The following is a 13,967-nucleotide window of genomic DNA, read 5'->3' as shown; positions in this document are numbered from 1 at the left end:
ACGACACCCAAAACTCCCTTTAAAGACTTGAATGTTAGCCAGCAGAAAAAAACTATTTTATAACTCGCTGAGTCATATAACCACAGAAGAGGCAAGGCGGGTCTTCCAAAGTCTTGGGCACAAGTTGAAAATAGAGCAAGTGTCAGACTTCACTGAGAGTGTCTGTGGTAGAACGGACTAGTCTATCGCGTTGTATTTTTGAAGCGCTTAATCTAGTTACTTTAAAAGTCCTGGACCAAATCATCTTCAGAATCATATTCAAACAGATACTGAATTATTGAAACTACTTCCGACACGTTGATACAAATATGTTACAAAGACTTAAAATAAAAATGATCCGTGGTCTTCAAATTTCTTGAACTATTTCAGCATATGATTTTGAAATTATGTATTTTAAGCTTTCAAGTTTAAAAACCAATTATTCTGATGATTTGATGACATAAGGCAAATTGCTGTATATTCTTGAAAGAAAATCAAACAGAATGGAGTATACATGAAAATAACCTTGTAACAAGAAAAACATCGAAACATGAGGTGCAGTCAGTCTTAGATCAGGCTGGCCTTATGCCATCAAGGGCGCTTTGTCCAATAGTTAATCCGTAAACAATCACGCAATGCACAACATTCGACCCACAAAGCTCTAACACCGTTCTGAGGCGACAAGAAATCCCTAGCTAGTCTCCAGCTTCGCTAATTTTTTTAAACAGGGATCAAAGCAACCGAGTCTCAAAGGAAAAGCTGATTCAGTGCAACATTTATCAAGATTCTTCCGCTTTCAAGCTCAATAAAACTGGCGGTTAAGCGGACACACTATCCTCTTGACATCAATGCTCCACATACTCTACTGTATATCACTAGTTCCTGGCTTCAGCCAGTCAATTATCAAGTTCACTAGGTTACTGAAGCGACCAATCATCATAATTAGCACTCCATACTAATGTGTGTGAGATTATCGCTCAACGATGATCGTCAAACGCTTTTTAGAGCACTAATTTGCTTATTTTTTAATTGGGCTGTTTTGCTTTGAACGGCTCTACCATCAGTCGTTCAAAGCAAAACAGCCCAACTAAAAAACAAGCAAATTAGTGCTCTAAAAATCGTTTGACGATCATCGTTAATCCATGAACGATCATCGTTGAGCGATAATCGCACCGAGCAAAACCTACCCTTAAAATTTAAGCTGACAATTCAGTCCTATATGTTGTTACAATAGAGGAAAAAGTATGTTTGATTACTATGCTTTACTCTCGACAACAAATGCGCACGAATATAATAAAACAGGTCAAGAACATATAACGTAACAGCTAAAACAAAAAAACGGAAGAGTTAAAATTTTTCCCGCCACATTTTCCGTAATTTCCCGCAGCAGTTCCAATAACTTTAGTTAAACTGATGAAATATAAAATGTAACTTGAAAGTGGAAACGCACTCAGGAAGTTAATAAAACAAATGTCTCTTGTTAAGCTGACCTTGGTTACAAATTAGTCTGATGTTAGTTACTGTTGAATAGCTGATTAATGACAAACGTTCAATGATGCCAAACAGCGTACCAGGGATTTCCTAGTTGGGAGATGATTAACTCATCTCATGCTGAAAATTACTAGAAGAGTCGACTTAAGCAGAAACTTGATAAGCCGCGTTCATTTGACTAACGAAAATGCTTCACCGCCAAGGCAACTATGCTTAAGGCGAACATGATCTTCTGCAAGGGGATAACTATCGTATTTTAAAAGACACAGGAAAATATCTCACTTCCCGCTTCGTGAAAATTAGTGAACAGAATATTATACGAATAAAAATAACCGTCTGAGAATACTTAGACACGTTAACAATTCTTAGACACGTAAACATTGTTAATGTAATTTTAATGTGATGGCCAAAGATACAAATAATGTCCTGAAAAAAAATCCAATCCCGAAACAACCTGGATTAAACATGATATCTGACGATTACTAAAACCGAAATCGTAGGGTTAGGCAGCCAAAGGGAACTGAAACCCCTTAAAATGCCTTTAAAGTTCGGCAACGCATAATACTGTCATCACAAAGTGGATTTTTCTCCAACTAACTGGTTTACAAACTACATCTGTATCTAATATACATTATAGCCAAGGAGTTTTAACGTCTCGTCGCTTCTGGCAAACAGACACATGAAAAATTTTACATCACGTGACATAAAGAATGAGAAAGAACAAAAGGGAGCAGAAAGAAATAAAGCGCTAAATCTGCCAACGTCCAACAATCATGTTTACCATAAGCCTTTACTATCGATTGATTCTATAAAAAGAACACCCGTGAATGCCAAAGCATACCGAGCGTTTTTCTGTATCGACCTTAAATTACCGTGAAACAGAAACTAATAACCATTAAAATATGCAGCAACCGTTAACAATTATGCGTTATGGAACCCTCAAAAGCAATGTTCTGCTAAAAAAAAAAAGCTTATGAAATCTTAACCAATTTTTCAAGAGCTACCCGGAAAGTATAGTTCATAGGGACTCCTAATATGTTATTACTGAACCGTCACAATCGGTCCCGGAGATTGTTAAGCTCTAATACCATAACAAATCATCAAGCTACGTCCTCTAAGTCTTTTTGCATGTATGGCAGCATAGCCTGAAAAAAATAACCTTTTTTTTCCAACCAGCATTTTACGGAAATTTTGCCGCGGTTTACATATTACCGCTGTTATTCAACAACAACTGACATTTGGCCAACTAAAATATTTTAACATCTTTGGCTGCAATTTGTTTTCCATCTGTCAATATGCGAATCTGCGCTACTACAGCGGCCGAGGTACCTTCGTGCTTCAAGTTAATGCAGCCCAAATTATAACTGGATTATTGTTTTATTTTTTCAAGCACGCAACGCTTTATATGATCCAGACCTTGGGAAACCAGGAAAATGTGGGGTTTAACTCACTGAGAAGCGATAACCCTAAATTTCTAAAGTGAATTTCTAAGAAATGGAGAAACCGAGAAACACTTCTCAAATCAAGCACTCCGAGAATATGAGAACTGAACGCCCGATGCGTGCCAAAGTAGCTCTCCTGTTCAATAGAGCAGTGGCAGAATCAATATCTACACAAAAGACAGACGATACCTTCTAGTAGAAATATAACGCGAGTAGGAGGCTAAAGCTGTTATTGATAAAATAAATTGCCTTCGATTCAATCCTGTCAAGAGAGAGACGAAATAGGCTACTAAGTGGCCACATGTAAGGGAAGTACTCCACACAGGGACATGTAAACATAGCAATCTAAGGTAAGTAAACACCCCAAGGAAGTCTGAAGTAACCTGGCAAACAAGATGCTGATACAGAATAAAAAAAATTCATTCTGTTAAAAACGCATTACGAAACAGAGACAAGAATTGGCGCATTTTTTAAAGGTAAAATGCCTGAAACTAACTCAGAAATAGAAGTAATACCGTCTTAAAATTAGTTATAACAACAGCTATTGCTGTCACAGTAATAAAGCAGGTATTTGTGCACAAACAATTAAATGCAAACTTACACCTTTTATCATACTGGCGTAACAGCCACCGTATAGATGCAAAAGCCTCAATACCTTATAATAATCAAAATAATCATGGGGATTTCACTTAGCTACGTTATATAAACGCATATCAGCAAAATAACTAATAAAATTTACCCGATAATTTAATAATTTACCCAAAGCATCTTTTCGTGCATAACACTCACAACTGTGTAAAATTTCTATTAAATCTGCTAAACTAATACAACGAGCGAAAAGTATTTCCACATGCAAATGCAAGTGTCACTGGACTGCATATAGTCTATCCTTCCTGAGTAAAGAATATGTGTACTTCAGAAATTACTGTTACTTGTTCGGTTACGTCTTGAGTGCATTTTTTTTGCCCATGCCATTTAGACACTCTACCGGCCTTACTCGTTAATTCTTTGTGACAATTTCATGAACAATGGTTAAAACTTCAAAACATCAAACATGTGTCTCTGCTTGGACAATGTTATTTTGCAGGGGGGGCATTCAAGAGAAATATTGTATATATGGACAGTTAAATGTACTCATCTTGCCTGAAGTAGAATTAAAATTCTACGGCGGTTACCAGTGATATAACTATTCAATAAACTTCAAGCAATTTTTTTTTTTACCTTAATAAGCAATTTTCTTTCAAAAGTATAAGTAGAAATGAGACTTATCCACAACATTTTAAAAGTCAGTAAGGCTATAGCCTAATTGATTTTTAAAATTTGTGGATGTCTCAATTCTACTTTTACTTTTGAAATTTCTTGCAATATTGCTGTATTGCCAGCAGAATAAAATATGTGGCAATTTTGCATTCATATTCCTGATTCGCGGTACAAAATGTTGACTGAATAAAAATACAAAATTGATTGAAGGAAAAGTTTCCAACACGGTTGAAGGTATTTTGATAAAACTTGGTACAAAGGCACTGTACACTTCGGTGCACTGCCTTGCATGACGGGATATTTGCAAACTTATAGAAAAAAGTCGTGTAATACCGTTCAGCTATTTGACACCAAGAGCCTTCCGTCATTCCAATATTTCCAGATTCCAGGCATAATACTGTATTATGTATATATCCACAAACGATAAATCAATCATCAATTACCGCATTCCTTAATGGCAGAGTTCTCTTCGTAGGTGTTGGGCACAAAAATACAGCAATTTTCTGAACCATGGTAGTTCACTCTTAATTCAAAAGTCTTAGATGGGCTTTATTGTTGTCAGAAATTGTGCTTTTAACCTTGTAGTGTATCAATGCCATGACAGTTCTATAGTCTAAATATGGCTTGTTTGAAAGTTTAGGCCTGTAAAATTTGGGACTGAATTGCTGCTAAGTTTCTCTCTATGTGGACATGAATTTTTTCCTTAGGCCTGGAACTATAATTTTCTTAAAACTTTTAGTGTCATGATTCTTCAAGGCTTGGTGCTGATTTCTTTGAAGTTCACAACTGAATTTCATAGAAAAAAAAACTGCACTACAGGTGTACTGCATTGCATAGTGGTTAGGGCGACTCCCTCACATGCCACAAATGTCAGGTTAAGTTAGGATGCATTAGATTTAAGAGAGCTTCACTTTCCCAGTCTAAGTAAAACACAGCACCCTAAGTAAGGTTAGGTTAGAATGTATAGTATAAGGAAGGTTAACAGCGTTTTACCTCCCAGTCAGGGTAAAATACAGCAGCCTAAGTGAAGTTAGCCTACACTGTATTGGTAAGGCTTGCATGGGTTTCATGTCCTTGTGCCTAAGTGAGGTCAAGTTTGGATGTTTCAATCATGGGGTTTAAGGTTAATTAGGTGCTGGCCTCCTCTAACATACCCAGAATAATTTTGGCAAATCACCTATCTCTTCTACTGTCATTCGAGCTCTTGTTGCCTCAATTTGAAAAGTTAATAGATGTGGTAATCTTTCCCCCCAAAAACTCATTTCCCAGGCTTTCAACAAGACTGTTTAGGAAAGAGTAGGGCTAACATGAAAATAGGCTATTCCCAATAAAAATAAGAAGCCAAAGCTTTTGAATGAGAAAAACTGATAATGGAGTGAGCAGCTGTAGTAACTGGCCAACACCAACAAAAAGTACTTCATTTATTTACTCGTATTTCTATTATCAACAACAAGGTAAATATTAGTGGATTCTAGTGTTGAAATAAAAGTGTTTTTTCTTTATATGTTGACCATATGAGTCAGTTAACTAACTCCCCTAATAATTCAATGTACATTTTGTGCATTAAATTTTGTACTAAAAACACGAGAAAACAAGGTGATAACACTAATAACAACCAAAATCTCACTGGCACATCCTCTGATGCCATCCATATCTGTCAAGAATTGGTTCAGCTTTTGTGCCACCAAGCTTGAAGGAGGATACCAGAATAATGGAATCAAAATGTTGCAACATGATGACACTGGGATTGTGATGTGTTCCCAGTACATAACACACTTTCCCAACCACTGCTTACATAACTTACGAAACACAAATATACTGATAGGGTATAGTCCAACAAGATTCATTAATAAAAGAAAGACCTTGAAAACAATATCCTTCAATGAAACATGACAAACTCAAACTGATAAGAGACAAGTTGAACAATTACCAAATTCATCTTTGGGGTCTTTCTGTGGATACACCGTTCATCTGACAGGCTACTTCTATTGTCATTTTTTTTTAAAACTTAGATTGCAGTAATTTTTTTTATACATATATATTTCTTTAAATTCCCCCTACATATCGTAAAGTATATGCATTCTTCAAAATTTTTTTTCTTGATGGGTATCATTTCCTCACATGTCCTTCTCATATACTGTATTTGTTACATCTTGGCATTCTTAATTCATATTCATTGGCTACACATTCATACCCTATTTTCTTTTAAGATAAAATATATAATCACTCAACCAAGATATCTAGAAGCAACAACAGGTCAAAATAGTTCTAATATCATGTTCTTCAAATAAGGTTAGTTCACAGGCACTTTGGTTATGACCTTCTTAAAATAATTTGCTAACTTTAAGTATTTAATAGTACAGTACTTGAAATTTTTCAACAACCCTTCATTCACACCACAATACTGACAACCTACGACAGTAGTTTATACGGGCAAGATGTAGGCTAGGCTGGGGATTCTATCCTGGGGTATAAGGTGGCATCTATTCAGTTCTCAAACTTGAACAGATAATCATAAGATACTGTAATTTTATATGCATAAGTTAATATATAGTGCAGTCAATTAACCATAGCAAAGGGCAATATACTATGCCAAAGGTTGGAAGTGTGTGAAATGGGAATACTATACTGTAATTCTGTGTTCATTCCCTCAAAGTTTTTCCAGGATAACTGTCAAACTTGATACTTCGCTACCGACAGAGTGATGAGCAGGATACCCTTGTTACTCATGAATGTAGTTTAAGTATGTGACATTATAAGGTCAATGACAAGTACTATACACTACTCTGTTTACCAACCAAAGACCCATCATGTCTCCAAACATGTTTGACATAGGTACATTAAGTAGAACTTTCCTGCTTTTTTTTTTTTTTTAGAAGAGGATTGGTATTTCTGCGCTAGTTGGGTGTCATACTGCCTAAGTTTAGTCCTGGAACTTCAAAAACCTGACAAACTTCAAATCCCAATTCGGATCCATGAATCTGCTAAGACTATGTGTTATGGTGATTGTGCTTTGTACACTGGAAAACTGGACACAATGCTTATTATACTGTCAAAACCATGTTTGGGTGTGCAGCCTCTGAAAGCGATTTCAAATGATTTTCAAAATGAAGCAGACTATGATTTATCTGACACTGACAACTTTGACATTCACTTCAGTTGACAATGGTTGGTTAACCTATTACACTAATCCTTAGTCTAATGATCATACACCACGGTGAAAAACAGTAGTTTTGGGAGGGCGGTTGGGGCCGGGAGACAGTTAAACATATAGCCAGTGCATGCAAGCAAGCAAGTTTTGTTTCAACAAAATTTTTTGTGCACTTGGAAAGGTTATGTAGAGGTTCTAGTCAGGTTGGCCACTTTTATGGTACCCCAAGTTAGGCTGGGTTAGGTTAGGTTCTATCCTTATATATTAAAAGTTTCCATATTTTCGCACCCAAAGCTTTTGGTGCTCCACCGTAGGCCCCATTAACTGTTATTCAGGAAGAGATACGCAACAGGTTAACCTGCGTTACCGAATGTTTCAAGCGATTCCCTCAGTTTAATATGTAAATCTCTATGGAATTACCTCGACCATTAGCAACTACCCCCAAGACAACTGTTTGTTAACTGAAACTGGCATAGTTCGGTAGCCTAGCTACATGTTTTCATATAACTGCACAGCATATAACAACTTTTATTACGAATAGGGTAAGTCACTTTTCCTGTAAGATTAATGAAGTTCCAACCAATTCTGCTTCTCGGCAGAATTATAATTCCTTTCCTTGCTATTAAATTCAAACTAAAAAAATAAATAAAGAGACACAACTTACCTGAACAATAGCTTCCAAAAGGTACCAAATTTGTTGCACGTTGCAACCTCGTGTGTATAGGTGACAGTCATGGTGACGGAGTCTTATCAACCTATTCCCTTTTGCTCACTTCCCTTTCTTTGGACAACAGTCAGGATTTGCCGTCGTCAACTTGAGTATTCTTCGTATCTTTGGAGGTAAACATGGATTTTCTCAAACGAATCGAAAATCATTGTAGGTGGCCTTCGATATTACGAGAGTAATTCACCCTAGTGCCTCAACACCAACACTAACCCAAGATCTGAGAGCTCATTCCCCCGGCGCAAGCAGTCGCATGACACGGATGGACAAGATCCGCCTCCCTGGCCAGCGAACACGCACTCCACAGGCACTTTCGTAATGAGTCCAGTCTGTCTATTGACTCGTTTGTTATTTCTGTGTATCACCAAATTCCAAATAATTGAATTGATTGTAACAATCCACCTCACACTTCACGAAAAAATCGATTCGTAGCAGCGGGATATTTAGCACCCAAGTCCGTGCTGTCTCTCCCTACGACCTCCGGAACTTCTTTCAAAACAATGGCAGTGGGATTCGCCCTGCCTCACCTTCTTCTTTTTACTTTTTGATTCCTAGAATATCACGATGTCTAATGGACGCAAAAATCACAAAAATAGCTGTTTCCTAAATCTATATTTTTTAAGGGCATGAGTAACTTTACCCGCCGTACTGATAACGATTCTGTACTTGAAAACAAATTAGGCATAAGTTAATCACAGATTGTCTCTGCTCCTAATTTACCGATTTGTTTCTGAGATACGAGGTAATGATTTTATCACAGTTTCGTCTCTAAATCCTTAGCTTTATCACCGACGTAAATCACAGTGTCTTTATGCTTATTTCTATTCCAAATGAAAGATATAGCAGCACCTTGGGTATGACAGATTAAATTTAGCTTAATAATAAAATAGCATTCTTGATTTAAGCATACAGGGTTGCGTTAGTTCCTTGAAGGCAAGAGTAGAGTTCTTACTCGCTACATCTGAATTTGAGGGACGTATCCGTTTCTGCTATTTTTCGCTAAACCTGAAATGAGAAGGGAGAAAATGTATTAGTATCGAATTATCATCACAACTAAAAGGCAAAGCCCTTAATTAATTATCCTAAATAACTTTCATACAGACAATTAACTGTTTTACGAGCAATAAAACAAAACTTTTAACTTGACACAAAGGGTATAAATTTAACTGTATTTATGATAAGAACTCTTAAAAAGAAGAGTAAAATGTCAGATATAGTTTCGTAGTTAAATTGTGCGTTTATCTGATAATATCTTTTTTACGACGGTCATACTAATGCAGGGTGCAGGTTGCTCTAGGAGCAAGAGTCCGTGTCAGCATAATGCTGGCTTAATCTGAAAAAAAAATCTAATACAGGTATAACACGGAGATAAAGGTTGAAACGGTAAGCATTTTTTTACGAAATATATCAGGAAGGCCACCTAAAGAATGCTGTGGCATTAACGGTTATTATGAGTGGTGACAAGACCCCACGTTACAATAAAATATTGATAATATCCATTGGTGTGATCGGTGGCACTCTCACCTGCCAACTGAAAGGTTAAGGGTTTGATTTCTGATTGGGGAGGAGTGGATGGGTACACTACATTCAAATTTACACTCACAGTGCCTCTGTTGACCTAAGCAGTTATTTATGTACCTGCCAGTTACAAGACTGTAGTACTCTCAACCACGCATAAAACTGGGATAAGGCAAGTAACTCCATCCCATATATATATATATATATATATATATATATATATATATATATATATATATATATATATATATATGTGTGTGTGTGTGTGTGTGTTGTGTGTTTATTATATAAATATATATAATGTATGTATGTATATATATAGTGTATATATATATATATATATATATATATATATATATATATATATATATATATATATATATATATATATATATAAAGACGACCTCATGCTATAACAGAAGAGGCTGCGTTCATGTGAGATCATTGTACGTTGAGAGAAGTTGAATTTTATTGAAAACTATTGCGGGAGACATTCTCAACACAACGGAAGAATACCCATCACGAGAATGGAAAAGTACCAGGCAGCTCAGCAGAGTTGCTCAGAGGTACTCGCGACATTTACAGACGCGAGACGGACTCCGCTAGGGCCAAGTGCTACTCCCCACCCCCCAAATTGTTAGAAAATCCCTTTCTAAACTCTACGTATTATTATGCCGGGAGTTTCTTGCTTCAGACATTGGTGAAAGGTCTAACGGAGAACTAGATAATGAGAACTTTGCTTTAGAAATCTGTTTGGAGATACTATTCTGAAAACTCAGTCAGACTGTCAACCAGCTTCCAAGGAATTTTAATACAGAGAGAGAGAGAGAGAGAGAGAGAGAGAGAGAGACCATACTACCAGCTAGTATGAGGAATCCCTTCCTCCGAAATCAATACACATCAAGCTATGCTTCCCGAAAGAACTTAGAACGTCCAGGAGCAACAACCAAGGAGGTTCCGTAACAGCACAAGAAACACTGTCTGGATTAACATGATACTTTTCAGTTTGTTACGCTCTTATATTTTACATTACGATTACATATATATGTAACTCATTTTAAACATAAACTCATCTGGTATCTCACATAAAAATACTATCGCCCCAAGAACAACAGTCAATGTTCAAGTGTTAATATTTCTCTTTGTTGTTTATACACATCCAATTCCATTTCGGCTTACAGTTTCTCCAAACATCCAGAGTTTTTCTAAAAATGTTTATAGGTTTTGCAGTAAGAAAATAACCACATAATATTTCATAAAGAGGAACGCAAATTACTAAAAACAAACTAAGCACGCTTTTGCAAATGTTGTGCTACACTGTGTTCATCTCTGTGGCACACGTCGATATCGAGTGGCTTTCTAAGTTTTTTTTTCGTGCTCTTTCAATCCAAGCACACACATGGTCGGTATATATACATATATACATACATAGATCCATAATTTAAAGCACTGGTGGATAATATATATAAATATATATATATAAGTATATATATATATATATATATATATATATATATATATATATATATATATATATATATATATATATATTATCCGCAGTGCTTTAAACTCTCTTAGCCAGTTAATTTAAATTGGCTGAGAAAGCACAGACTAATAGAACACTACTGCGTAGGAAGTGCAAGTGACTTGGGATATTAATCTACCATATCCCAAGGCATCGGGCAGCTAGCTGAGGGTTGTGAACCCCTTGGTATGAGGAATGCCTCCTTAGAAACGGATGAGTCTCTTCTCATAAGAGTAGTGGCCGTACCTTATGTACGATCAGTTACTTTATTACTGACTTTCACTGTTATAGGACAGACATTGCTGCCCTGCAAATGATGCATGGGTTGGAAAAAGTACACAGAGTCTCATGGCAGAGGAATGGCTAATGAAGGGTTGTGAACCCAATAGTGGAAGGAAACGACTCTATTCTCCTTAGCCTAACAACAGCCACACTTTTTCAATCCCGTGGGATTTCAGGACATAACATCGATTGCATCGGTGCCACTCTGTGTGATGTGAAAATCAGCAGATGGCCGGGTTATGGTTTTTGCGCGCTATTCCACACATTAATGTTGTAAGAAATCATTGAGACAATTATTTATATATGCGGACAGGCACTTGCAACTAATTGATATGAAAATTTCTTTAATTAATATTAATAGTATACTTTACACATTACAACACACACAGTTACGGAATCTAACCCAAACAAGGTGAATATCTTGCTGTATATAAAATGGTTCGGTCACAGATTATGTGAAATGAGGTTCAAACGGTTCCGTCACTTACAGTCACACAATAAATACTAATATTTATTATATATATTACTTAGCGCCACACGTCCTGGAATTCAAACTTCACTGCACCATGCTTTCCATAAGGTATTATCACGTTATCACTTATACGTGAAATTTTTCCAGCAACGAAGTATACACCAGAAACAGTGCTCTATTCGTCCTAACTCGCTCAACGGAAACAGCATTCTATTCGTCCTAACTCGCCCAACTTGAGCAACAACCCAGGAAGGCGTTAGTCCGTGGATAACACTGCAAGAATCTACAGTTCTACCTAGACTTCTTCGCACAGCGACGCGCACATAGTATTCTCGCGTGCGTCGTCTAAAAAAAAAAAAAAAACCTGAATGCAAGGAGAACGTGGAAAGGAAAGGTGCACTCCAGATACACCTGGCATTTACACTGCGTCCCTCTGAATGTTTCTGGAACATTTCTGAAGCCCATACATCACTTCTCACGGGACTTATTGCAATGCGTCAGCTGCCTTATCTTTATTATATCATTATTGCTTTCTGGTTATGTATAGGCTTTTCTGTTTGTTACTTTACCTTTAATTATTTACTTTTTGTTACGTTTAGCTGTTTCTTCTTCCTCACATAATTACTTTTTTTTTATTGTATAAAAGCTTATTTTTTATAGGTTAATGGTTACTGGTATACTACATGAAGGACGGGTCATTTTGAAAAATAAAATTAATTACTGCTTCACAAGTTACACAAATTTTAATAATCTGAAAAGTCTCTCTGGCGTATAAAGCCAACCAATCTTGAGATTGACGCTCATTAAAAGAATCGCTTCAAGGTGTTTGTATTACTGGTTTTTTCGAGAACAGGAAGCTTTTCCGCTGTTCGCATTTCATCTAAAACAAACATATATTTCTGTGCTCTCCACAGCTGACAGGTGCCAATAAATAATACACAAAAGAGAGGAGAAAAACGCTCGCCTGAATATATGCTGCCGTGAGTCACAAAAGTCATTTCAACGGTAGCCTTTATCACGAATAATCACGTAAAAAGCATATGCCAACGTTTTTATTCCGCGTTCCAAGTTCACAAAAAGACAAAGGACAACTTCAGCTATGTATGTATATATTATGTATATGTATGTGTGTGTATATATATATATATATATATATATATATATATACATATATATATATATATATATATATATATATATATATATATATATATATATATATATATATATATATATATATTATATATATAGTGTGTGTGTGCATTTGAGTTTTAAATAGACACAATGACCTTTTCGGCTTGTATTGATAAATGTATCAGAAAGTGTGAGGGAGTCTACCATGAATTTACATTAATAATAAATGAAACTCACAGTTAAGTTTTTACAAATAGACCTGCCATTCAGGCTAACATTTGTTAAAAAAAAAGAAAATAGTCCACAGAAACAAATAACGTGGAGGAGGAGGAAGAATAATGGAAAGGATAAATAGACCTTATTTGGTCAAGTCTAACGTTTCATTTCGGGTCTTCCCATCACTGCGTCATCAAATACTGGACTCCTCTACGGCACGACTTTTCTCCATCTGTTGCCCCCCACCTCCCCTAAATCCCTTCCCCCTCCTTCAACATACAACCGCCCCCACGCTGTTTATCCAACCTACTTTCCAGAAACCTTTCGATCATTTAACGGTGCCACCTGATTCACTCTGAAAACTGGCGTCACAGCGACTATGGTCAGTGGACGACGACAAACGCTGAAAGCACCACACCTCTTTATTTCAAGGTCCTGAGAATATACTAACCGAGATCGGGTAAATATCACTATAACAAAGTCATCGACCACCACCAGCAGGCGAAATGGAGGGTTTTCGTGACATTTGTCCCTATCAAAAATTACCCGCGTTGCTCTCCAGCCAATGAGAGACGGGATCCATTGAGAACCGGTTGGAGCCGGATCGACATACCACCTTGCTAGCCAAGGCGAAGAGCATTCGATTGCAATGTTTCCCGGGAACTCTTATTTTTATAAACACGTTTCCTCCGTGATTATTTGATTGCAACCGTGGCTTTATGAAAACCTTCCCAAAAAGATTATCTCTCTCTCTCTTTCTCTCTGTTTAAGAA

At 36.6% G+C, this 13,967-nt stretch overlaps 1 protein-coding gene across 14 annotated transcripts in view; it reads right to left on the bottom strand.

The window, feature by feature from the left end:
- Positions 1-13,967, bottom strand: part of LOC136846989 (bestrophin-4-like) — a 199,390-nt gene that overhangs the window by 120,627 nt on the left and 64,796 nt on the right. For all 14 annotated transcript variants that reach the window (XM_067118285.1, XM_067118276.1, XM_067118293.1 and 11 more), the window contains exon 3: positions 7,988-9,052. Coding sequence is in view for 6 of the 14 variants with exons in the window: in XM_067118266.1 (XP_066974367.1) it covers positions 7,988-8,058 (71 nt within the window). In the remaining 8 variants the exon portion in view is untranslated. The remainder of the gene's footprint in view (positions 1-7,987; positions 9,053-13,967) is intronic.

The sequence above is a fragment of the Macrobrachium rosenbergii genome, chromosome 2 (genome assembly GCF_040412425.1).
Source record: "Macrobrachium rosenbergii isolate ZJJX-2024 chromosome 2, ASM4041242v1, whole genome shotgun sequence".
Taxonomy (NCBI): domain Eukaryota; kingdom Metazoa; phylum Arthropoda; class Malacostraca; order Decapoda; family Palaemonidae; genus Macrobrachium; species Macrobrachium rosenbergii.
The sequence above is the reverse complement of the archived record's forward strand: the minus strand, read 5'-3'. Positions and strand labels throughout refer to the sequence as shown.